This window comes from Macrobrachium rosenbergii, chromosome 23 (genome assembly GCF_040412425.1).
Source record: "Macrobrachium rosenbergii isolate ZJJX-2024 chromosome 23, ASM4041242v1, whole genome shotgun sequence".
Taxonomy (NCBI): domain Eukaryota; kingdom Metazoa; phylum Arthropoda; class Malacostraca; order Decapoda; family Palaemonidae; genus Macrobrachium; species Macrobrachium rosenbergii.
This window is the reverse complement of record NC_089763.1, coordinates 6,203,674-6,227,722: the sequence shown is the minus strand read 5'-3', so window position 1 is coordinate 6,227,722 and position 24,049 is coordinate 6,203,674. Positions and strand designations below refer to the sequence as shown.

General features: G+C 36.8%; 2 protein-coding genes across 2 annotated transcripts; both read left to right on the top strand.

The window, feature by feature from the left end:
* Positions 1-19,645: 19,645 nt before the first annotated feature.
* On the top strand, positions 19,646-20,944 carry LOC136850977 (uncharacterized). The gene is made up of 3 exons (XM_067124956.1): positions 19,646-20,009; positions 20,215-20,472; positions 20,604-20,944. Exons 1-3 carry the CDS (start codon positions 19,646-19,648, stop codon positions 20,942-20,944), a joined length of 963 nt encoding a protein of 320 aa, XP_066981057.1.
* A 16-nt stretch (positions 20,945-20,960) lies between these two features.
* LOC136850976 (uncharacterized) lies at positions 20,961-21,383 on the top strand. The gene has a single exon (XM_067124954.1). It carries the CDS (start codon positions 20,961-20,963, stop codon positions 21,381-21,383), a length of 423 nt encoding a protein of 140 aa, XP_066981055.1.
* Positions 21,384-24,049: the final 2,666 nt, after the last annotated feature.

The following is a 24,049-nucleotide window of genomic DNA, read 5'->3' as shown; positions in this document are numbered from 1 at the left end:
CTCTTAAAAGATTCATGGTATCTCTTTGTTTAATGAAAGTTGATTCCACCATCTGGCTTTTGAACCAACAATTGCTGCTATAAATTATACTAGGCATATTCCAGTTTATTCTGTGGTTATGGTTATTTATGTGGTTAAAACTAGCTGAGCTCTGTTGTCCATATCTAACTAAACATTTTTGCTGTATTAATCTTTGGGGGAGTGATTTGCCTGTGAAGCCGATACAAGATTGGTCACAGTTGAGGCAAGGGATTTCGTAAACTCCCGTGTCTCTGGGAACTGGTTTTTGTTGGACGTTAATTAGGTATTTGAGTAGGTAAAAGCAAAAGCGACAGAGTTTCCAAGTTTTTGTGTCAACGTCTTAATCCTGTCCAGGTGTGGGATTTTTATATTACAGTTGGGTGTCTCTCTGGTCTTGTTATGGTTGGGGGCGGACAGTAGAAAATAGTCATTCGCTTTGTGGATCGATTTTCAATTAAATTTACCAAGTGCCCCAAAACAGCCAGCTGCTCACGGATCAGTTCAACTTCCTTTCCAGAGTCAGGAGCAAATCCGTAAGGCTCTTAAGAATTAATTGCTGGCTGTAATTTGATAGAAATGTCGCAGTAGCTCTAAAAATGGATGTATGCCAGAAAGTTGGTTTCTGTGATAGAATTTGTATTCTGTCGTGTCTCTAATTATTAAAACGCCAAGAAAAGGAAATTTTGTTGTCTGTTTCCCATTCAAGTTTAAATTTACTGCTAGTCACTAATGCATTTAATTTTGAAAGAAATTCATTGAAATTACCCCACTTATTATCCCAAAATGTTAAGATATCATCTACATATCTCATCCATAGCATGTCTTTAGGTTTTATTGTGTTTATTATTACAGTTTCAAAATATTCCATGTATATTTTGGCTAAAACAGGACTTACAGGGCTGCCCATGCTGCACCCGAAATTTTGTTTATAAAATGACTCCACGAATAAAAGATGTTATTTGTTACACATAATTCAACTAACTTTATTATTTTACCTAGGGCTAGTAGGAAATGATCTGAATAGGGGGCTAATTTTTCCCTCAAAAACTGTAGAACGTCCTATACTGGTAATTTTGTAAATAAGGAATTTACATCTAAACTTAGAAGCCTTATGGTGTGAAGTGGTATGGGTGCTTTGAACTTGTGACAGAAATCCTCAGAATGTTTAATGTGACTGGGAGAAAATGTGCCTAAGAAGGGGGAAAGGAGGCAGGCTAACCACTTAGAAATCTAATAATTGAAAGCTCCGGCACATGAGATGGTAGGTCTGAATGGAAGATTATCTTTATGAGTTTTGGGAAGGCCATAAAAATAAGATTAGTTTGGAGTTATTGACAGAATTTCTCCAGTAGTTCATGCTCTTTTTGTCTTTGCCAGTAATCACGTTTCTAAAAATTTCATGGGGACGTTTGGAGGATTTTTGTTAGTTTGTCATTAGTGTCCAGTGTCACTAGGAGTGGGTTGATTTGTCAGGGTAAGTTTTTGTATCCATAATCACGATTTTGCCGTCTTTGTCGGATCTACTTATTACAGCGTCTAATTTTGCTTGGCGAGCGGATGAAACTTTTCCATAAATCCTACGGGGACAGGGTATTTCTTATTAAAGTCAGCCTATTGCATTGTGGGCCATTTGAAGCATATCCCCCCTCAGCTGTAATTTTTATCAGATATGAATTTGTCAAAGCAACAATGAAATCTAGGTTATTTTTCCGGTCTAGCATAAAGAAATGACCGGCCTATATTTGATCATGTCATAAACTACTTGTGATGACAAACCTACTTGCTTATTATCCATCATCCTTCAGGTGACAGTGATTTTTATGTAATTTCTATTCTGTCATTTTATACAGATATTTGACTAATAATCTACTGTATTCATGACATAAATATACATCTTTACTCTTTATCTGTTCTTAAAACACATAAAGCAATAAAGATGTCCCTCTTTACCAGGGAATAGGCCCATTAACACACACACACATACACATATATATATATGTATATATATATATATATATAATATATATATATATATATATATATATATATATATATATATATATATATATATATATATATATATATATATATATATATATATACATATATATATATATATATATATATATATATATATATATATATATATATATATATATATATATATATATATATATATATATATATACATATATATATATATATATATATATATATATATATATATATATATATATATATATATATATATATATATATATATATATATATATATATATATATATATATATATATATATATATATATATATATATATATATATATATATATATATATATATATATATATATATATATATATATATATATATATATATATATATATATATATATATATATATATATATATATATATATATATATATATATATATATATATATATATATATATATATATATATATATATATATATATATATATATATATATATATATATATATATATATATATATATATATATGCACACATACACACACAAATATATATACATATAATTATCCATATTCTTCTTTGGTGTAAGTCCCAGTATAAGGTACTGAATGAATACCGGTAGGTTCTTTTAAAATGGTAATGTATTCTCGAACAGAATTAACGTATACAAGAGGATACAGAGAGGAGCTGTGTCGGCGTGTGTTGTTATTCTTCTTCTATCCCTCCACCTACCACTGTAGCCAGATACAGTTACTAATATCCAACAATGATATTAATTATGTAGCAGCAGAGATGATATTGAATGTAGTATGTATATATATACTAAGATTCAGATTCCTACTGCTCCTGGCAATGATAATACATGTGAGTATTTTTACATGTGCCTAAACATACAATGCTAAATGTGTTGCCAAATTGGCAATACTTGGTTAACAATAAACATCACGATCCGTTGCGATTCAATCTTGATGATTGTCATACACACACACACACACACACACACACACACACATATATATATATATATATATATATATATATATATATATATATATATATATATATATATATATATATATATATATACATATATATATATATATATATATATATATATATATATATATATATATATATATATATATATATATATATATATATATATATATATACATATATATATATATATATATATATATATATATATATATATATATATATATATATATATATATATATATATATATATATATATATATATATATATATATATATATATATATATATATATATATATATATATATATATATATATATATATATATATATATATATATATATATATATATATATATATATATATATATATATATATATATATATATATATATATATATATATATATATATATATATATATATATATATATGTATATATATATATATATATATATATATATATATATATATATATATATATATATATATATATATATATATATATATATATATATATATATATATATATATATATATATATATATATATATATATATATATATATATATATATATATATATATATATTTTTATATATATATATATATATATATATATATATATATATATATATATATATATATATTTATTTATATATATATATATATATATATATATATATATATATATATATATATATATATATATATATATATATATATATATATATATATAAATCACCGCAAAAAACCCGGACACCCCCATTGAAATGAACTAAAATCAGAGCAATGTTATAAAAACGGAAAATAATAGACAACGTTTTGTTTTATTTCCATTTATTCAATATTTTGAAATCTCTTCATTACTTTGAAGTATTGTCATGCACAAAAGTCCGTTCCTTAGCCATCCAGAGAGTGAACACAAATCCAGTATCTATGAAACACCGAAGCTTTTGAACAAGTAACTTTCAGAGATTCTAGCCATTGTTTTAGGGTCTGGGTCTTTTGAAGATCCACTCAGACCAGGTTTGGCCTGATTCCTTGGGCATATTTCTCCACCTTTTCCTCCAATGGTCTGGAGTTATTTCAAAACCTTTATGATAGCTGGCGGACAAGGGCAAAATCCTTAATTCTCGGAGAGGGGGCATTGAAGGCAATGATACCTTTCCTTCAAGGTGCCAATCCCAGAACCAGCGACACTTCTTCGGTAGAGGATTGATAGGTCGTGGGACCTTCTCAATATGGTCAAGCCAGGCTTCAGGCTCTGCTTGTCCCATTTTTCTTATGAGGGTGCCTACACTGCTGGGGGTTGAGTGAGAGAGGGTGTTGGTGTGCTGCGCCTGTCGAGCTGCCATTGCAAGCTGATGAGCTCTTTCTTTCTCCCTCTCCTGTTTTTCTTTCTCCTTCTCCGGTCTTTCTGCCTCTTCTCATTTCTCCTTCTCCTGTCTGTCTGTCTCTTCTCATTTCTCCTGGGCTATTCTTTCTTTCTCCTTCTCCTGTCTTTCTGCCTCTCTTCTGTCTTGGCATCATCTACTCTCTTTGACCCAATCCCTCAGGGCTTGTCCTGACAGTCCCTCTGTCCTTTCCAGCAGACATGTAGAACTTTAAGTCCTCATTTTGCTGACTTTGGATGTCTCAGACATTATCTTGAGATAATACTTATATTAGCATGACCCATTAGAATATCAGTATGTCTGAAAAGACTCAGGTCTGTTCAAGTGAACAGGTTCAATATGTCTGACAAGACAATATTATTTGAAATTAACAGATTCAGGGGGTCTGAATAGACTCAAGTTGTCTGAAAAGACTTAAATCTCAGGGTTTTTGAAAAGACAGTAGTTCAGAATGAGCGAAAATTAATATGTCTGAATAAGATAAATCTCAGGGTGTCTGAAAGACTAAGTTGTTCAGAATGAACGAAAATTAGTGTCTTAATAAGACAAATTTCAGGGTGTCTGAAAAGACTCAGTTAAAAAATTAATATTTCTGAATAACACAAGTTTCAGGGTTTCTGAAAAAACTCAGTTGTTCAGAATGAACGAAAATTAGTATGCCTGCATAAGACAGACTTTAATTAACGAAAATTTAGCCCAAGCTAACGTAACCTTTATGTATATTTTATTTTGCAGAGAGATGCTGCAGAACTAATAAAAAAACAAGGCTTACAGAGTTATACACTTATTGTGTGTAAAGAAATTTTCCTTGCGCAAGACCGTCCAGACTGCCAAAAGGTTATGCGTGGGGAAGGAAAGGAATTATTCTCTGTTATCAAAACAAACCTTAGCTCTCATGTGACTCATAAAATTAATCCAATGTTTACTTCTGGTCGGTCTCGTGACATCTGCCATCAATGGGTGAGTCAGGAGGGTGGGGGTGTCTCTTGACTGCGTGTCTGGCTTTTTGCCTAGGCCTACCCTTTTTCCCACGCTCGGGTCTTCCGCAGTAATAAATGAACAAGGAAATTCTCGCTGATATATTCGTCAATAAATAAATTTACAGGAATGCTATGGGCTCCCTATGGAATATCCATCTCAGTTAAGGAATTAAAAGTTTATTACTTAAAAAAAAATGTGGCGAGGTGCACGGACGTATGGATAAAAATTAACAAGCAAAAGAAAAGGATTTATATATGAGTGCTGTGCATGCTGATTTATAACAATGGAATTTCTAATGGAACTCACAAATCAAAGATGGCGGACGGTTAGGGATTGGCCCACATGGCCTGGAATTAAAGATTCCGTGTCAGAATTACTGTTCTTTCGTCTTGAGAGCGGAAATTTAGATCCCTAAATACTTCCTTGCTTTTCCTATCGGTCAAGCGAGAGAGAGAGAGAGAGAGAGAGAGAGAGAGAGAGAGAGAGAGAGAGAGAGAGAGAGAGAGAGAGAGAGAGAGATAAATCCAGCAATGCAAATATAGCTGGAGTCAAAGCCTTGGTGGTCGCCTACAGTGTGCCAATCTGGAAATTTGGGTCTTTCAAATTGTCTTTATCATGTGGACGAAAGAATAGGGGCTCTATTCCTTTTTATTAAATCTTTGACTGAGTTGCTCCCCAGCTTCCTAGTCTTAAAACATGCAGCTAACATGCGATAGCACAAAAATCTCATGGAATTATTAATACGCTCTCTCTTCTCATGAGCCAATTTGGCATGCACGTGGTCTATCAATTACCTAACTCTGATTGCAGTCACTTTCGTTCCTAGCATAAACCTAAACAAAATATTTTGTCACTTACTTATGCTGTGGGACTGGCTCTTCTCATGTGCTTAAAATGGAGAAGGTGTGATATGAAGGTCATCTGCAATTATGCAGACCAGCTAGCAGTTGCTATTCTGCTGATAATTGGAAAGCAATTGCATACTCGGCAAGGTACACCAGTTGCTACGAATGTCAAAGGGATACTTACTTGATTCTGGGTGGCAACGGATAAACGCGGTCAAGTTCCTTACATTATCAAGAAATCTACTGCTTTATTACACATCTGACTCAATATTAGGACAGCTTTGTAGACAAACCAGGGAAAATCTGTGGCTTAGGGCCTTCTTCATGTGAGGGAATATCATATCAACTCTTAACTAATTATATTTACATAACAAACACAGATCAGAAGAATGACGAATTACTGAGCAGGTAATAATAAGGGCCTGCTAAATGAATGAATCTTACACAGGATAAATATTCTACATCGATGATGTCTTCATAACAGGAAACATCTTAGTGCGGGTAAAAGGGAGCTCCATATGGATAGAACTGAGTGATTCCACAGTCGGCGCCTATCTGCAATATATGCAAGACGGTTACTTGCAAGAATAATAAGACGCTCAAAGGGAACTGAGGGAATGCACAAATGGTGCCAAATAACTCAGTTCAGCTGTAAGGTAAGCACATCAAGGAAATAGATACCCTAATCTAGAATGTAAGGATTGTATCTGGGGGCATGAGGATGGAGTCTGGAATAGAAAAATGTGCCTTGGTCAACACACAAAAAGGCAAAGTAACAAGGACTGAAGGGATCAAGCTACCAGATGGGAATAGCATCAAACATAGATGAGACCGGATACAAATACCTGGGAAGGAGAGGATATAAAGCACTAAGAGATGAAGGACACAATCAGAAAAGAATATATGCAAAGACTTAAGGTGATGCTCAAATCAAAACTCAACGTTGGAAACATGACGGAAGCCATAAACAAATGGGCAGTGTCAGTAATCAGATACAGCGCAGGAGTTGTGGAGCGGACGATGGCTGAACTCCGCAGGATAGACCAGAAAACTAGAAAACACATGACAATACACAAAGGACTACACGCAAGACCAAATACAGACAGACTATACATAACACGGAAGGATGGGGAGAGAGCGCTACTAAGCATAGAGGATGCGTCAACATCGAGAGCAGAGCACTGGGGCAATATCTGAAAACCAGTGAAGATGAGTGGCTAAGGAGTCCATGGGAAGAAGGACTGATAAAAGTAGACAGGGACCCAAAAATATACAGAGACGGGAGAATGAAAAACAGAACAGAGGAATGGCACAACAAACCAATGCACGGACATTACATGAGACAGACAAAAGAACTGGCCAGCCATGAAACATGGCAATGGCTACAGAAGGGAGAACTCAAGAAAGAAACAGAAGGAATGTTAACAGCAGCACAAGATCGGGCCCTAAGAACCAGATATGTCCAAAGAACAATAGATGGAAATAACATCTCACCCATATGCAGGAAGTACACCATGAAAGACGAGACCATAAACCACATAGCAAGCGAATGTCTGGTGCTTGCACAGAACCAGTACAAAAAGAGGCATGATTCAGTAGCAAAGCCCTCCACTGGAGCCTGCAAAAAGAAACACCAGCTAGCTTGCAGTAATAAGTGGTACAAACACCAGCCTGAGGGAGTGATAGAAACGATCAGGCGAAGATCCTGGGACCATGGTATCAGACTAGATAGGTGATACGTGCCAATAGACCAGAAGTGACGTTGATTGACAAAATCAAGAAGAAAGTATCATTCATTGATGTCCAATACCATGGGACCCCAGGGTAGATGAGAAAGAAAGAGAGAAAATAAGAAGCATAGGAATATGCCAGTGGAAATTGTACCCATAATCATAGGAACATTAGGCACGATCCCAAGATCCCCTGAAAAAGGAATATGGAAAAACTAGGTGCCGAAGTAGTTCCAGGACTCATGCAGAAAAGTGTGCTACTAGAAACAGCTCACATAGTCAGAAAAGTGATGAACTCCTAAGGAGGCAGGATGCAACCCAGAACCCCACACTATAAAAACCACCCAGTCGAATAGGATGACTGTGATAGACCAATAATAATAATAATAATAATAATAATAATAATAATAATAATAATAATAATAATAATAATAATAATAATAATAATAATAATAAAATCCAAAATCCACATTTATGTAAAGTACTGTATTTTACAAATAAAATGAATTCAGAGCTTTCGAGAGTTTCACTCAGCTCCCTTCTTCAGCTAGAAATGACAGTCTTGGTTATGATAACCAAGACTGTCATTTCTAGCTGAAGAAGGGAGCTGAGCAGGCTCGAAAGCTCCTGAATTAGGGAGCTGAGCAGGCTCAGCTGTCATTTCTTCAGCTAGAAATGACAGGGTCTTGAGCAGGATAACCAAGACTGTCATTTCTAGCTGAAGAAGGGAGCTGAGCAGGCTGAAAGCCCAAGCTCCTCTTCATTTTATTTGTCATTTCTAGCTGAAGAAGGGAGCTGAGCAGGCTCTCGAAAGCTCCTGGAATTCATTTTATTATTTGTAAATACAGCACTTTACATAAATGTGGATTTTGGATTTTATAAACATATTCACGGGATTGTGAAGAAGATTTGCAATAATAATAATAATCAAATACCTTCCTTAAAATTAAATTTATAAATTATTTTTAGATTAATGGATCAAGTTTATGCATGGCATGACTAATGTTCATGTGCTTGCTGAAACTTTCTTTTTATAAAACTAGACTCAACGATGTTTCTTTTTAGTACATTATTAAGGAAAAAACCTAACTTTTTTGCTCCTTCCCTGTAGATTGTATGATTGTTTTCACTGACATGTTAAAAAATTCCACTGTTCACTTGTGCATTTCTTACACATCTTTCACGCGGTTCTGTTATCTTTTCCAGTGTTTTTCCAGTTTGACCAAGGTAAAAGTTATCACAAGAATTACATGGAATCTGATATACATAACCTTTAGTACTGTCAGTGTTATAAATACATGTATCATTGTTTAATAGTTCTTGAAAGCTTCAGTATATGGGAAATATCTTTAAAATTCTAATCATATGGCAGTACAAACAGTTTTTTTGTGTTATAAGTTTCTTTTTTTATTAACTTAAAATGTCTTTTATTGCTTTTAATGTATTGTCTAATATAGATTCGGGTTATTTCAATTTGTTGCCTAGATTCCTAATCATATCTATTTCATCACCAATGTATTCGGGGCTACATATGCGTAATGCTCGTACGAACATGGGTGTGCAAGCTGATATCTTAACTTTACTGCTGTACTGTAACCAGAATAAAAATGAACATAGGCAGAAATATTGGTGGCCTTTCTGTACACAATGTATATAATTCCATTACTACTTCTATGTATTAAGCAATCCAAAAAGGATAGGTAACCATCCTTTTCCATTTTCATGGTAAATTTCATAGATGTAACTAATTCATTTAGTTTAACAAAGAAGTTATTTACATTTTCGTTATCTGACCCAACACAAATTATGCCATCAACATACCTGAACCTTGCTACATTGCGTGGAATGATTTTGTTTAATATTTTGCTCTCTAAAAATTCCATATATAAATAACTTAACACTGAGGATAAAGGGTTACCTGTTCCCATGACAAAATTTTGTAAGTGAAATTTCCCGTTGAATTCGAATTTACATTTTTTTTTTTTTTTACAAAAATTTTAATTAGTTCCATTAGCGTGTGCTTAGAAGATGGTATATACAGCTAAGCGTCCTCAGCGTATCCCCTAGAAACTCCAGCAGATCGTCCATACGTACCTTTGTGAATAACGACGTCACGCCAAAACTCACTAGCCTGGATTCACTATTCTTCTGTACATTATATTTAGTTTTTTTGTCAATGAACGTTGTTTTTTAACATTGGCTTTAGAGATGGTGCAATTCCGCTTTTATATGTTGCGTCACTTTAGAAGGAATATCGTTCGGATCATATTTCTTTTTTTAATATTCCAGATATTAATTAGTTTGAGAAGAATTTTTTATTATATTAAATTTGGAATCAGTTGTAACAAGTAAAAAATAAGACAGCAAGGGAAAACCTAGCTTTATACAGGTTTTTAGATATTTTGTCAGAATCATTATGAAATAATTCATTATGTTTAGATATGCACAGTCCTACCAACCGTGTTATCAGAGAATCTGTACAAAAAGATTTCTGTTAAAAGAATATTTTACGCAAATAAAACTTAGTGGGTAAGTTTGGCATATCTAATATTATCAGATTATCATCTGTTTAAATATCTTTCTGTTAAAAGAAAGAATGTTATTTAAAGTTAGCAAATAAGGTATTATTATGAAAAATATTATATTTTATATATGAATTCATTTTTTAAACTAAACACAATTTGCTTCACTGAAAGGTGGTGAAATGTACTGATGGATGAGTTTCGGTTGGCACGCCTGCGAGCCGAATGTTCACAAGACAAGTTTGGATGCACGATAACTTCTAAATCTTACATATACCTTTTTTTTATCACCAAAAACGTCAAATTGAAGAAGTATTTATGCAAATATGAAGGAGAATTCAGATATATCAGATAACGACACTTGGAATATTGTTTTTACAAATGAATGGTTTAATGGGGGTCACATAGGCCCAGAGTGAATGGTAACGGCATATGTGAATTTAGTTATCGTTCTTTTTGGGGGTTACACTGAATATCAGGATGTGAACAGCATTCGTGAACTGAAACTGACTAGAGGAACCACTTCTGTTGAATGCATGGAAAAAACAATTTGGTGTAGTTTTCTTTCATTATGATCGGATGGATCTATTGACTTATGACGTTGTTATTCTTTAAATATACTCGAAAGTATTTATTGAAGTTTTATTAGTAAATTTTTTCTACTGCATGAAACTTTTTAGCTACATTTCAGTTCAACTTCTTATTCACTATCAATATTATTTACCAGTCATTATAATTGTTAATTCTATATGGAAATACATTACTTTTGTTTTCCTGGTTTACCTCACCAGGATGAGTATAATCTCAAGTAGTGAATAACTTAATCCTCAAGTATATGGGCTCGGAATACCATTCAGTACCCTATTGGTCAATAATACATTTGCATAACTACTGTAAAAAGAATACATTATTGATTATGAAAATCTAACAGCACACAAATACTTATTAACAAAAATTATATTGCGTATCATATGATAACTTGTTTTTCCCACATCAGGAAAGGATCAACAGGCCTAGACAAACATTTATAGGTTAATACTCAGCTTCCTTCTATATTTTGATTACAATAAATAAACAAAGTGCAGCAAAGCTTGTTTTTTAACGCTGTATTCTTAAAACATATGGGCCCACGAATTTTTAGCTATAAAATAAGCCCACTTCAGACTAAAAAAAATTGTCTAGGCTGAGTCGAAAGAAAAATTTAAATCCACAGTTATTTAGCTCGGCTACCAGGTTATGCATTGCCTGCATAGTATCCGCTAGCAAATGACTTGTTCGTTTGTTGTATATAAAGCCAGCCTTGGCAGGAACGGTCTCTTGCTCTAAGACACCCCGTAACCAAGCGACATAAACGGTTAGTCCGTCATCATGGCACATCGTGAGCCTGCACCGCCTGGCATACAGTTGCCACATACTGCTTGTTCAAATACTGGCATAAGCCTTTTGTCTGAAAAATTAAGGGAACTGATGCAATACTTCATATCCCAATGGTACCAACCAATGGTTTAATGATATCCACTAGTTATTTCGCTATGTTTTAGATGCAATGTATGTGCTGTCCTGCTAGTATATATACTACGAATTTCTACCTCTTTGCATCAATCCTGCGAAGAATGCCTTATTAGCAATAAAGCCAACACTGATTAGTATCTATAACCGTGGTTCATTTCTTCCTGTGATGTTTGATATATATATATATATATATATATATATATATATATATATATATATATATATATATATATATATATATATATATATATATATATATATATATATATATATATATGTATATATATATGTATGTATATGTATATATATGAGTGTGTGTGTGTTTTGTGTATATGTATGTATATTTATGAGATTTGGTTATCTAACAGTTTTGATATAATCATTGAAACAAAACTACGAGATATACAACTATATTTCTCGTGACTACAAAATCATTAGACTTACAAGACTTGTGCATAAACACTAAATGCAAATCCTTCAAACTAAAATATTGTTAACGATAAGGTAAAGCTAATTAAAATGTCAAAAGGGAAAGATCTAACAGTGTTGCTCAATATCTTTCATACGTAAAAACATCCAGTATCATAATTATGCTTGACTCAGTTTTGACAAGAGTCATAATCGTTTCTAAAGTTTCTTATAACGCAGATAACATTGTTGACAAGTCATTAGAGAAATGATCTGAATATAAGTCTTTATAGCTTTATTCTGATATGTTATATGACACATTTGATCAAACTCTAGGAATAATCCGGAGAGCGAATTATAAGTTTGGTCCATCACGTTCAGTATGCTGGCAGATAGGTGCAAAGTAAAATGGATTTCACAGCCGATGCTAAGGATAAGTAACTTCTGTCATCTCTTTTCACATGTAGGGACGATTGCGTGAGAAAAGACCTTGAGACATTTGTTTTACGGGTTACATTGGATTTAGAGATTGTCTTGATAGATCATGAGTTCCCTGAATAACCTTTCAGGGATGAATGGCAGGAACACCGGTGGGTTCCTGCCTCTCCTGAGGATATAATATGGCAGTACCATGAAAAAATTCCATAACAGTTATTAACTGCAGAGGTCTTTGATTGCGAGATAATCGGAATATTGTTTTATCTGTACATTTTGAAAGCAACGTAAGAGCTTCCTTTATTAAAATCTATTGTAACAAACACAGTATTTTCGTAGTTCCCTACTTCAAGAACATTTATACGTTAAAAAAGAGGATAAAGTGCATATAAAATCAAAAAGGTTACAACATATCTATTTATTAAGGCTGTCTGTAATATGTGGGAAAAGGAACGTGATGAGAAATATAAGAAATAATAAAACAACAGAGACTCCATGAGATAAAGGAAGGTCAAAAAGTAAGGCAAAATGAATATAAACTTAGAACAAGAGAAATAAAAGCTTTGATAAAGTAGTCTCAAAGACTTTTTGTAAAGCTCAAAAAGATACACACACACAAAGAGAGATAGAGAGAGAGAGAGAGAGAGAGAGAGAGAGAGAGAGAGAGAGAGAGAGCACAGGTCCTAGGGAGATTCCACAGCATTTTATTGCTTCTGTTTTGTGTGAGGAAGAAAGAGTGTGAGCTTTCTCCATTTCAGCGTCATTCCAAAGTTTTTGCATATTGGGAAAGCATTTTCTGGACCCTGTTATTCGTACTGTGTTCATCTTTTTCAAAAGATTTTCTAGAACACTACTAAACGGCACATACTTCGTATTGCATTTACTCGTACATTGCGCATATTCACTGCTGTAGATGCAGTATTTGTTCCTTTTAGTTTTCTTTAAAAGGAAATTATTGAGATGGCTTTGTCTGTCCGTCCCCACTTTTTCTGCCAGCCCTTAGATCTTAAAAACTACTGAGGCTACAGGGCTGCAAATTGGTATGTTGCTCATCCACCCTCCAGTCATCAAACATACCAAATTGGAGCTCTCTAGCCCCAGTAGTTTTTATTTTATTTAAGGTTGAAGTTAGACATATTCGTGCGTCTGGCAACGTCATAGGACAGGCCACCACCGGGCCATGTGTCTGAAAGTTTCATGGGCCGGGGCTCATACAGCATTATACGCACAGAAAACTCGATTGCGCTGAAGAAACTTCGGTGCATATTTTACTTGTATGTATTTATGGAAAAAATTTATATTGAAAGACTGATTACGTAAAATGAAACTTGGTGTTGAGTCCTGACGTTGGATGTACATTTAAATCATAGATGAAAATTCTGAGATGCGTCTGTGAAATTTGAGTCATTGTTAGAATGACTCTCCCTAAGAAACTGGGACTATCAGAGAATCTTTTCACTGGTTTTGATCAGTTATTCTGACATGCAAATATTCTAAAGCCTCAAACTTACTCCATAAATTAACGATGAGGTCTCGTTAATCGTATTAGAGGCTTAATATAGGTTAAATTTTCTAGAATACTCTCAGAAATACCTGGGAATCCCGTCACAGAGATCTGCTTCTACCGCAGGATACACCATTCTGAAGGAGAAGTCGGTAGCACACTGGAGATAAAAAAAAAAAAATGACAAAGAGCTCAATTATAAATATCTGTGAAGAGAGCCAATAAAACTTTGATCTTATAAGTTTAATATTTGATAAATATGTGTTTATTTTTTCATTACATGTATACAAAATGCATTCATGCGAATAAAGTTTGGATTTCTAAAGTAAATTTTGAATAGCATCAGTTGGTGTGATTCATTTTGTAAATACTAAGATTGCAGATAAAGTGAAAAGGTCAATCTCCATTTTAAACTTTCATGGAATGTAATTACCTTCTTTGATAGGAAGAAAAACTCGCCTAATGTTTTCTTCGTAATATTTGAGAGCTTTTGCAAGTAATTTCAGGTAAATCTTGCATTTTGCTTTATTAGCAGTGCTGATAACCGCTAACTGCTTCATATATATATAAATTCATATATCGCGATGGAAAAATTTAATGCACTATTTTCCATGCGGGAAAAGTAATGGTACATTCTTGTGGTGCAAAATTAAATTAGCCCCCAAAATACTCTTTTGCAAGTAACAGAATAGTTTAATAAGCGTAAAGAAGTCATAAAGGCAAGAGATCTGTTATATGAGAAGGTCTCCTCCGAAGTTACAGATATACTATATATGATAATAAGAGCACTCAGAGTGTGCAGACCTCCGCCATGGGCTGCTTGAACACATAAGCCATTCTGATCCACTTTTAGCAGACCACATTTCGAAATATAGAAATTCTGGCAAAGGAAATCCTTCTTACCTGGCCAAAACCACCCGTGAGGAACTCATTCAACTAATGGCACAAAAGGCACATCGGCTCATCATTGACGAAGTAAAATCTGGATAATTTTGTTTCTCAGTTGATTCAACACCAGATCTATCACATATCGATCAGTTAAGTGTCGTACTTAGGTACTTAAAGGATGGACAGCCTGTTGAAAGCTTTTTAACCTTTCTGGAAGTGAAAAGCCATCCCGGTGGCGAAATGTCATATCAGGTGTTGCAGTACTTACGTGAAGCTTGTAGAGTAAACTTTTCAAAATTTAGGGGTCAGTCATATGACAACGCTGCTAACATGTCTGGGCGTTATAAGAGGAAGTAGAAAATTTTTTAGAAACAAACAAGTTTTCTATATATGCGCCCTGTGCAGTTCATTCACTAAATCTCGTAGGCCGAAGTGCTGTTGACTGCTGTCAGGAGACAGTCAATTTCTTCTCTACAGTGCAATTACTCTGTAACATTTTTTCAGTCTCAAGTAAGCGGCGGAAAATTCTTCAAGGTTTTACTGGAAATGAAAGTGTCCTAAAACCCCTCCCTGATACTAAATGGGAGGCACATTCTATGGCAATAGCAGCAATTTTGAAATCTTTCCATGAAATTTTAGAAGCATTAGAATATATAGCCGAAGACCAGTCACAAAAGGGAGATGCTAGAAGAGAAGCAAATAATATTGCAGATAAGATGCAAGAGCTAGAATTCGTTTTTATGTTGAAACTTTGGAATGAGATTTTTCAGAACTTTCACAGAGTAAGACAAATTCTACAAAATGAGGATGTGAACTTGAAAACATGTGCAGATCTGCATGTACCATTAGCTGACCAACGGTGCACTTCACGAGATGAATTTGATCACAAGGCAGCTACAACTCGCAAACGTATCAGAAAGAAGGTACCCAATGACGGTGATGAACAAAGTATATGTGAATGCCAGAGTTAAATTTCGTTTCACCACCTGTTACACAATTGTTGACAAACTTGAAACTGAGATGAAAAGAAGAGGAAAGATTTAAAAGGATATAGCCGAGAGATTTTTTTTCTAAGTTATGAGCCACATAATGTCACTTCATCATCTACTAACATTGAAAAGTATTCTCAGTGCTGTCAAAAGCTGATTGACGCTCACCCAGAGGACTTCAACAGTAATTTCTCAGCTAAGCTTCAGCATTTTCATTCATATGTGCGCCATAAGTTCAGTGTAATAAAAAGTGTAAAAACAAGATTCAGTCATGCTGAACTTTATAAAATAATTGTAGAAGACAATATAGAGTGTACCTTTCCAAATGTCGACATTGGCTTTCGTATATTTTTAACATTAAAATGGTCACAAATTACTCAGCTGAGATTTCATTCTCTCAGCTGAGCAATCTGTAAATGGAAATACAGGTGAAACGCCTTTAAACAACACCTCCATTTATGGGATACTTAGCCAGCAGACTACCTTACGCAGAGGCAGCGCACCTGACCAGACACTCCTCCCAAACACACGAGCTCGGGATAGAAGAATTTGTCCGAAACGGTAGAACGTACCCCGAGATTGCTGCCCAACCTCTTGCTCGTGTAATGAAGGTAGCTTGTCATCCAGCAAGACACATGGAACCCAGAATTTCTAGCAAATACGTAAAGGACTCTGGGGGTTTCATTCGACGTGAGAAAAAACCTCGTAGTATGCAGCGTCCCTTGACGATGGGAAGAAAGGATAAAGGTCGCTCCTCAGTTCAATAAACGCAAAATTAATTTTTGTTAGTGGGCTTGATCCCAAGTTCCCTGGATTCCTGAATACAGGTGTCATAATGGTTAAGGAATTTAGAATTACTTCCATTAATGGTAATGGTGTTCGGTCGAAATTACCTATTTATAACGAGCTCTGTAAGACTTCAAATTTTATATTTTTACAAGAAACTTGGCTATGTCCAGATGAACTAAATTTGTTGAATTGTGTTCATTATGAATTTGACTTTTTTTCACTTTTGTCTGTGAACACTAAGGATGGTGTGCTTTTTGAGTGCACATATGTGGGTGTTAGTATTTTATGGAATAAATCCCACGCTCTCTGTAGCAGCCCAGTGAAATATGACAATGATAGGCTTCTAGCCCAACCACTCCACTGAAATGTGCATTTATGCATTCAAGGAGGTTGTTCACTATTACAAGAGCTTGAATACACCCATGTACCTGTGTTTTATCGATATCAAGAATGCATGTTAATTATTGGAAATTATTAACAGAACTTGTGGATGGAGGCACACCACTGTTTATTGTCACATTACTTTTATATTGGTTCCATACACAGACTTTGCGTATTGGTTGGGGAAATTCTTTCTCTAGGTTTAAAAAAAAAATTCTACACATCAAGGATCAGTTTTGAGTCTGCATCTATTTTATATTTATGTAGATGAGCTTAATTACATCTTGAATAGGAGTACAGTTGGCTGCCATACAGCTAATACTCCTATGAAAAATTTTTCTTATGCAGATGATTTGGTTATGATTTCACCATCTGCATCTGTACTGAATGATTTATTAGAATTTTGTCATTGTTTTGTCACAGAGCACTCTAATTTTTAGTGCAACCAAATCTGTCTGCATGCGAATCTTACCAAAGCGTGTCAGGTTTGTGCCATGGAAGTTTCCCACGCTTTGCCAACAGTCTGTCGCCACCTGCATGACACCTGCATTGCATCTGGCTCATGGACTGCAACTTCCTATGCCTCGCTCCTTAGCAACAAATCAAACCTGCAGGATAGCAACACTTCCGTGAAACACCTAGATTTCATATATTCAAAGACATAAAGTCTAAAATCAAATGCATGTGCACTATTGGTCTGTTGGTTACTATGGAAATTTCCTGGCTACTGATTGGTCAGCAATTCATAAAAGTACCACTGTTGTTTGTCAGTAAAGCATCACTTCAAAATCACTTCGTCTTAATCATCCTGCCAAAGTGGTGACCCTTCTGCACCAACACCCAGCCAAGATGTCCAATGAAGGCACATCACCTTCCCCTTCTGCCGCTCCTTCCAACACCATCACCCAGGTCAAGCTTCCGACTTTCACATCGACCAGTGCCTACACTTGGTTCCGCTGCCTCTAATCAAGAAAGTACGGTCCTTGTTGTCCGAGGCAGATTACGCCTTGCCGCCCTGCCGGACCACCTCTTTCCCCAGATAATGGAGTGACTGGACGCTAAGGGCACCGACGCCATACAGCAAGAAGATCTGAAGGAGGTTCTACTAGACAGATTCATGCTGTCCCCAGCCATTCATGTACAACAGATCTTCGACGCGGCACAGCAACCCTTGGGTGATCAGTGTCCATCCGTTGCCCTTTTCGAGATGAGAGCCCTTGCCTGTCTTCCTCCTGCAGCAGACAGTTCTCCCAGATCCACCGACATCCTCAAGGAACTCTGGCTGCAGCGCCTCCAAATGTCAGTAAGGGCAATACTGACCGACCCGAAGACCCACCTGATGATGCCCTCGCCATCCTAGCAGACAATCTTTTTCACCCTTGATTCTGCCATAGGTACTCGTTTTTTGATTGACAGAGGGGCTTGCCATTCCCTTCTACCTGTATCCAGTCAACCAACCAAACGTCCACAGCCATCCAACTCACAGCTGCCAATGGCTCTACTATCCTTACCTTCAGTCAGAAGCATTTCACCCTTAACCTCGGTGACAGAAAGTACCACTGGCAGTTTATCATCGCAGACGTCTCAGTACCTCTCCTCAGGGCAGACTTCTTGGTGCACCATCAAGTGCTCGTCAACATTGCCAACAGGTGCCTCATCGATAACACCGATCTGCCTACGATGCCCGTCGCTGCAGCCCCCGCAGAACTCACCCGCCACGTCACCAATTCCAAAGACAATTTTGCATACCTGCTCGCCACACACCTAGATGTTTTCAAACCTGAATTATGGCAATCTCATCAAATCCTTGCCAAGCATGGCATTTTCCACCACATTAGAACCTCAGGCCCTCCTGTACACTCCCATTTCTGGTGCCTACCACCCGAAAACCTGCCGTTGCAAAGAAAACCTTCACAGAGATGGAGAAGATGAGTTTGTGTCAAAAGGCATCCAGTCTTTGGGGATCTCCCCTCCACATAGCAACAAAAAGGGATGGCACCCTACGCCATGCAGGGATTACAGAAGGCTGAGCGTGACACAGAGGCTGACCACTACCCCCTCCCTAACATGACAGACATGATCACTTTCCTACACAGCACAAAAATCTTCTCAAAGCCGGACTTTCTCAAAGGGTACTTCCAGGTGCCCATGAATCCCAAAGACATCCCGAAGACCGCCATCACACTGCCCTTTAGTACCTTCACCTCAATTACTCCTGCTTTGGTCTCTGCAATGCAGGAGATACTTTTCACCAATTGATGGAAGTCACCCTGGGAGACCTTCCCTTCTGCGTCTATTATGTCTATGATATTTTAATTTCCTCTGCATCAAAGGAAGGGCACCTCCAACACTTACAAATCGTCCTCCAATGCCTGCAAGAAAACAGCCTCATTGTCCAATATGAAAAATGCTCCTTCGCCACCAAGAGGGTAGAATTCTTGGGGCACCTCATAACACCTGAGGGCATCCAGCCCTTGCCAGAGAAGGTTGCTGCCATCAGGAAGTTTCCCACCCTTACCACTGTCAAGGGTCTACAAGAATTCCTCAGAATGGTGACCTTTTATCATCTCTCTTTGCCCGACATTGCCTTGACCTTGGCCCCACTGTACAAAGACCTCAAGGGCAAGCCCAAGGCCCTTGCCTGACAATACTTGCAGGAAGCCGCCTTCACCTCCGCCAAAAGCGCCCTTGCCAAGGCCACCACCCTCTCTTTCCCTGCACCAGGTCATCCTCCACTTCTGTCCACAGACACAAGTAATGTAGCCATAGTAGTTGTGTTGGAGCAGATCATCCACAGTCATCCTTGACCCCTTGCCTTTTTTAGCAGGAAACTCAACAAGACAGAGACAAACTGACCATCTGCTGCTAGTACATTCTATAAACCGACAGTCTGATGCCTGGTCACCCCATCAGGGCTGCCAGTTGTCAGCCATCGCCGAATTCAACTGCACCCTTTGCCACATTCCTAGGAAACACAACCCCGTCGCTGGCACCCTCTCCAGAATCTCCATCGATGCAGTACACCTCGGCCTCGATTACAAGCAGCTGGCAGCTAATCAACAGCAGGACCCAGAGCTCAATGTCTGTAAGACCTCCTTAACACCTCGGCAATGGCACAATATCCCCCTCAATGACAACAGACCTACCTCCATCCTCTGTGATATCAGCACCAGCTGCCCATCCACAGTCTGGCACACCCTTCCGGACGATCCACAGCCACCCTCCTGAAGAAGCCCTTCATCTTGCATAGCATATGGAAAGATGCAATGTCATGGGCCCGTGATTGTTCCTCCTGGCAGCTCTCCAAAATCCAGCATCACACAAATTCAGGTGTGGGCTCCTTTCATCGACTGCAACGCCATTTAGCCCACGTCCATATCGGCATTGTAGGAACCCCCCTGTGCTCCGAAGGACATCAGTACCTACTCACAATGGTCAACCACTTGAAAAGATGTCCTGAAGCTGCCCCTATGAAGGAGGCATCAGTAGCAGCATGTGCTAGTGCTTTCCTCTCATCATGGGTGTCCAGATTCAGCATACCCAATCACAATCTCTGACAGAGGCACTACCTTCATGCTACAGCTCTGGAGGTCTGTAAACTGCTTCCTTGGCACCCAGTTGCATCATACAACTGCCTACCATCCCAAATCCAATGGCATGGTCAAGAGGTTCCACTGCACCTTGAAAGTAGTCCTTATGTCTTACTGCAACTTTTCAACCTGGTACTTGCAACTTTCATGGGTCCTCCTCGGCCTTCTGACCACACCCAATGAGGGCCTTGACCTTTCAGCAGCCGAGGTGGTGTATGGCAATCAGCTTGTGATACTTGGCGGATTCTTCCCCAACAATAACACCTCACCTGACATCATCGGACTCCAGACCATCATCGGAAAATTCACCCCTGGTCACCCATCCCATAAGCCAACCAACAAGACCTTTATCCCCAAGGACCTGCGTACTGCAACACATGCATTCACCAGAACCGATGCCGTTTGACCACCTTAAACCCAGTCCTACATGGGCCCCTACCTGGTCATCGACCGCAAGCAGAAAGCCTTCCACATCAACATCTACACAGCACATTGGGAGGCCATTGACCGCCTGAAACCAGCGCATTTGCCAGATGACATTACTCCTCCAGTCCAGTTTTCAAGGGCGGGACGCCCTCTGCAATGCCCTGGTCAACTTTAAGGGAGATACTGTGCCGCAGAAGTTTCCCATGCTTTGCTAACAGTCTGTCGCCACCTGCATCACACCTGGCTTGCAGACCGCAACTTCCCACGCCTCGCTCCTTAGCAACAAATCAAGCCAGCAGGATAGCAAAACTTCTGTGACACACCTGGTTTTCATATATTCAGAAGACACAAAGTCTAAAAAAAAATGCATGTTCACTACTGGTCTGTTAATTACCAAGTAAATTTCCTGGCTGCTGATTGGTCAGCAATTCATATAATACCTTGGCCATACAGTTACCTGTGATTTTATTCATGATGATGATATACGTAAGGAAACGAGGAAGCTGTGTTACTGTGGGAATTGGTTAATAAGAAATTTTAATTTTTGCAATAATTTTAAGAATACACTGTTTAAAACATATTGTTTCTCATTGTATTGCTCTTCTCTTTGGTCAAGGTATAAAGAACCTACTTTTCAGAGGCTTAAAGTCAGTCATAACAATATCATGCCATGTTTGATGAATGTGCCACCTTTTTTTTAATACTTCTTCTTTATTTAGGACCATGGGATTTAGGTCTTTAGTAGAACTGCTCAGAACTAACCAGTATAGTTTAATGAAAAGAGTTGAGAATAGCGCAAATACATGGATTGTTACTTTGAATGGTACTGATGTGACTCTAAAATCCTCTATTAGACAGCATTGGTGTAACTCATTATTTCTGCTGTACCATAGCTCTGATTTCTACTGAAAGTTTTTAGACCAAAATTTCTGTCCCGCCCCAACCCCCTTTTTTTTGTCGTTGTGGTTTTGGCTGCAGTTGGTTTCTCGGAATCAGTAAGATCACTGTGACCCACTGATATTTAGATTTACACAATTTTTATCTCTTGCTTAATCTTCGTCTACATACATTCATAGTTTTTGCTCATACCTTTGTCATGAAGGCTTTTTTAAATTTTGGTTCTTCCGTTTTTGTATTTTCCTGGTTGCGATTTGCTGTTGAGAATTGCACTTCGTTTTATCTGCTGACTTGTGTTCTTGTGTGTGTGCATTTTGTGGTTGTTTAAGGGTAACTTGCTTTTGTGTGTGGGTCTGTTGTGTGCGTGATTATCTGTGATAAGTGTTAAAAGGGTGGTCTTTGCTGTTGTTTGTGCTTGTACGAGTGAACGCCCATTTTTAGTCTGCTTGCTACCTTCCAGCTGTTGTGTAGAGGTGTTTTTAGTATTGTTTATTTTCAAGTTATTTTTCTTTTATGTGTATATTTTGTATGGTCAACAGCTGAAGTAAAGAAATTACATTATTATTATTATTATTATTATTATTATTATTATTATTATTATTATTATTATTATTATTATTATTATTATTATTTTGTTAAATATGATGGCAGCCTTGGTTGCATTAATCTTGTAGATTATTCGTTCAACTCTTCTAGTTATCCTTTTTTTTCTTCAGTAACAGAACTGAGTAAAATGCCAAAGTTCATTGTAGGGGTTTTATTTATAAAAATATCAAAAGTCGAAGGTAATGGAAATTCCGAGGGCGGGGTCCAAAAACGAGTGCAGGGGTCGTCAGTGCTTCTGGAATCGTAGGTATCGTGACATGTTTCGGAAGGCTTTCTTCTTTCTTCAGGCAGGAGCTGAATGAAGTGGTGGCTATGGTCTTTCTTTTTTATATCAGCAGTCGGCCTTTTGAGTGGTCGAGAGAGCGTTGATTTTTGATTAGCCAGGAAAGCGCTGACGTCAATGGGCATGATCTTCTCCCATTGGTTGGGACACGTCTTACGAACCACACACACACACACACACACACACACACACACACACACATATATATATATATATATATATATATATATATATATATATATATATATATATATATATATATATATATATATATACATACATACATACATATACTGTATATTAAGTCTTGACAACTCTGAAAAACTATGTGCTGGCCTGGAAGTGGCACTTCCGCTGCATGTGCATTTGTGTCTACATTGAGGTTTTACAGTTGGATACAGAGAGCTATTTGAACACGATTTAAGTCCATGGAGACAGCATGATCTAACATTGACCCAGGGTCGTCACATTTCCGGAAGAAATGATGTTGTGCGTGTGTATGTGTGTTTGCACTCCTGTATGGTATATTATAAAAGGAACAGTGACTCACAGCAGGACTTTGGTTTTGGTAGCTGGTGTGTTGGTCTGTGAGTGTTTAAAAACCACCTCCGTGACGATATCTTATCTGGGCCATAGGAAAGTGAGTACAATAACTCATGAACACTTATTTCTTTTCCAGACTTTTTTTTTTTTTTTTTTGGAAAAACCCAATTGTGCTGCAGTGAAATTCCTCTATACATTTTCCTGTTCTGTTTGCATTGTGCATTTTTCTGTTTTGAATAGGAATGACGTGTAACACCATTTCAGGTTTTAATATATGATGTTTCTTACAACAGGAATTCTGGGTACGTCCTGAGAGG

Bases quoted from the DNA above. Each gene is read 5' to 3' on its own strand.
- LOC136850977 (XM_067124956.1), top strand. From the start codon at position 19,646: ATGGAAGTCACCCTGGGAGACCTTCCCTTCTGCGTCTATTATGTCTAT. The intron at 20,010-20,214 runs GCAAGCCCAAGG...CTTTTTTAGCAG, and splicing joins ACTGTACAAAGACCTCAAGG to GAAACTCAACAAGACAGAGA. The intron at 20,473-20,603 runs GTAAGACCTCCT...GACGATCCACAG, and splicing joins GGACCCAGAGCTCAATGTCT to CCACCCTCCTGAAGAAGCCC.
- LOC136850976 (XM_067124954.1), top strand. From the start codon at position 20,961: ATGCTACAGCTCTGGAGGTCTGTAAACTGCTTCCTTGGCACCCAGTTG.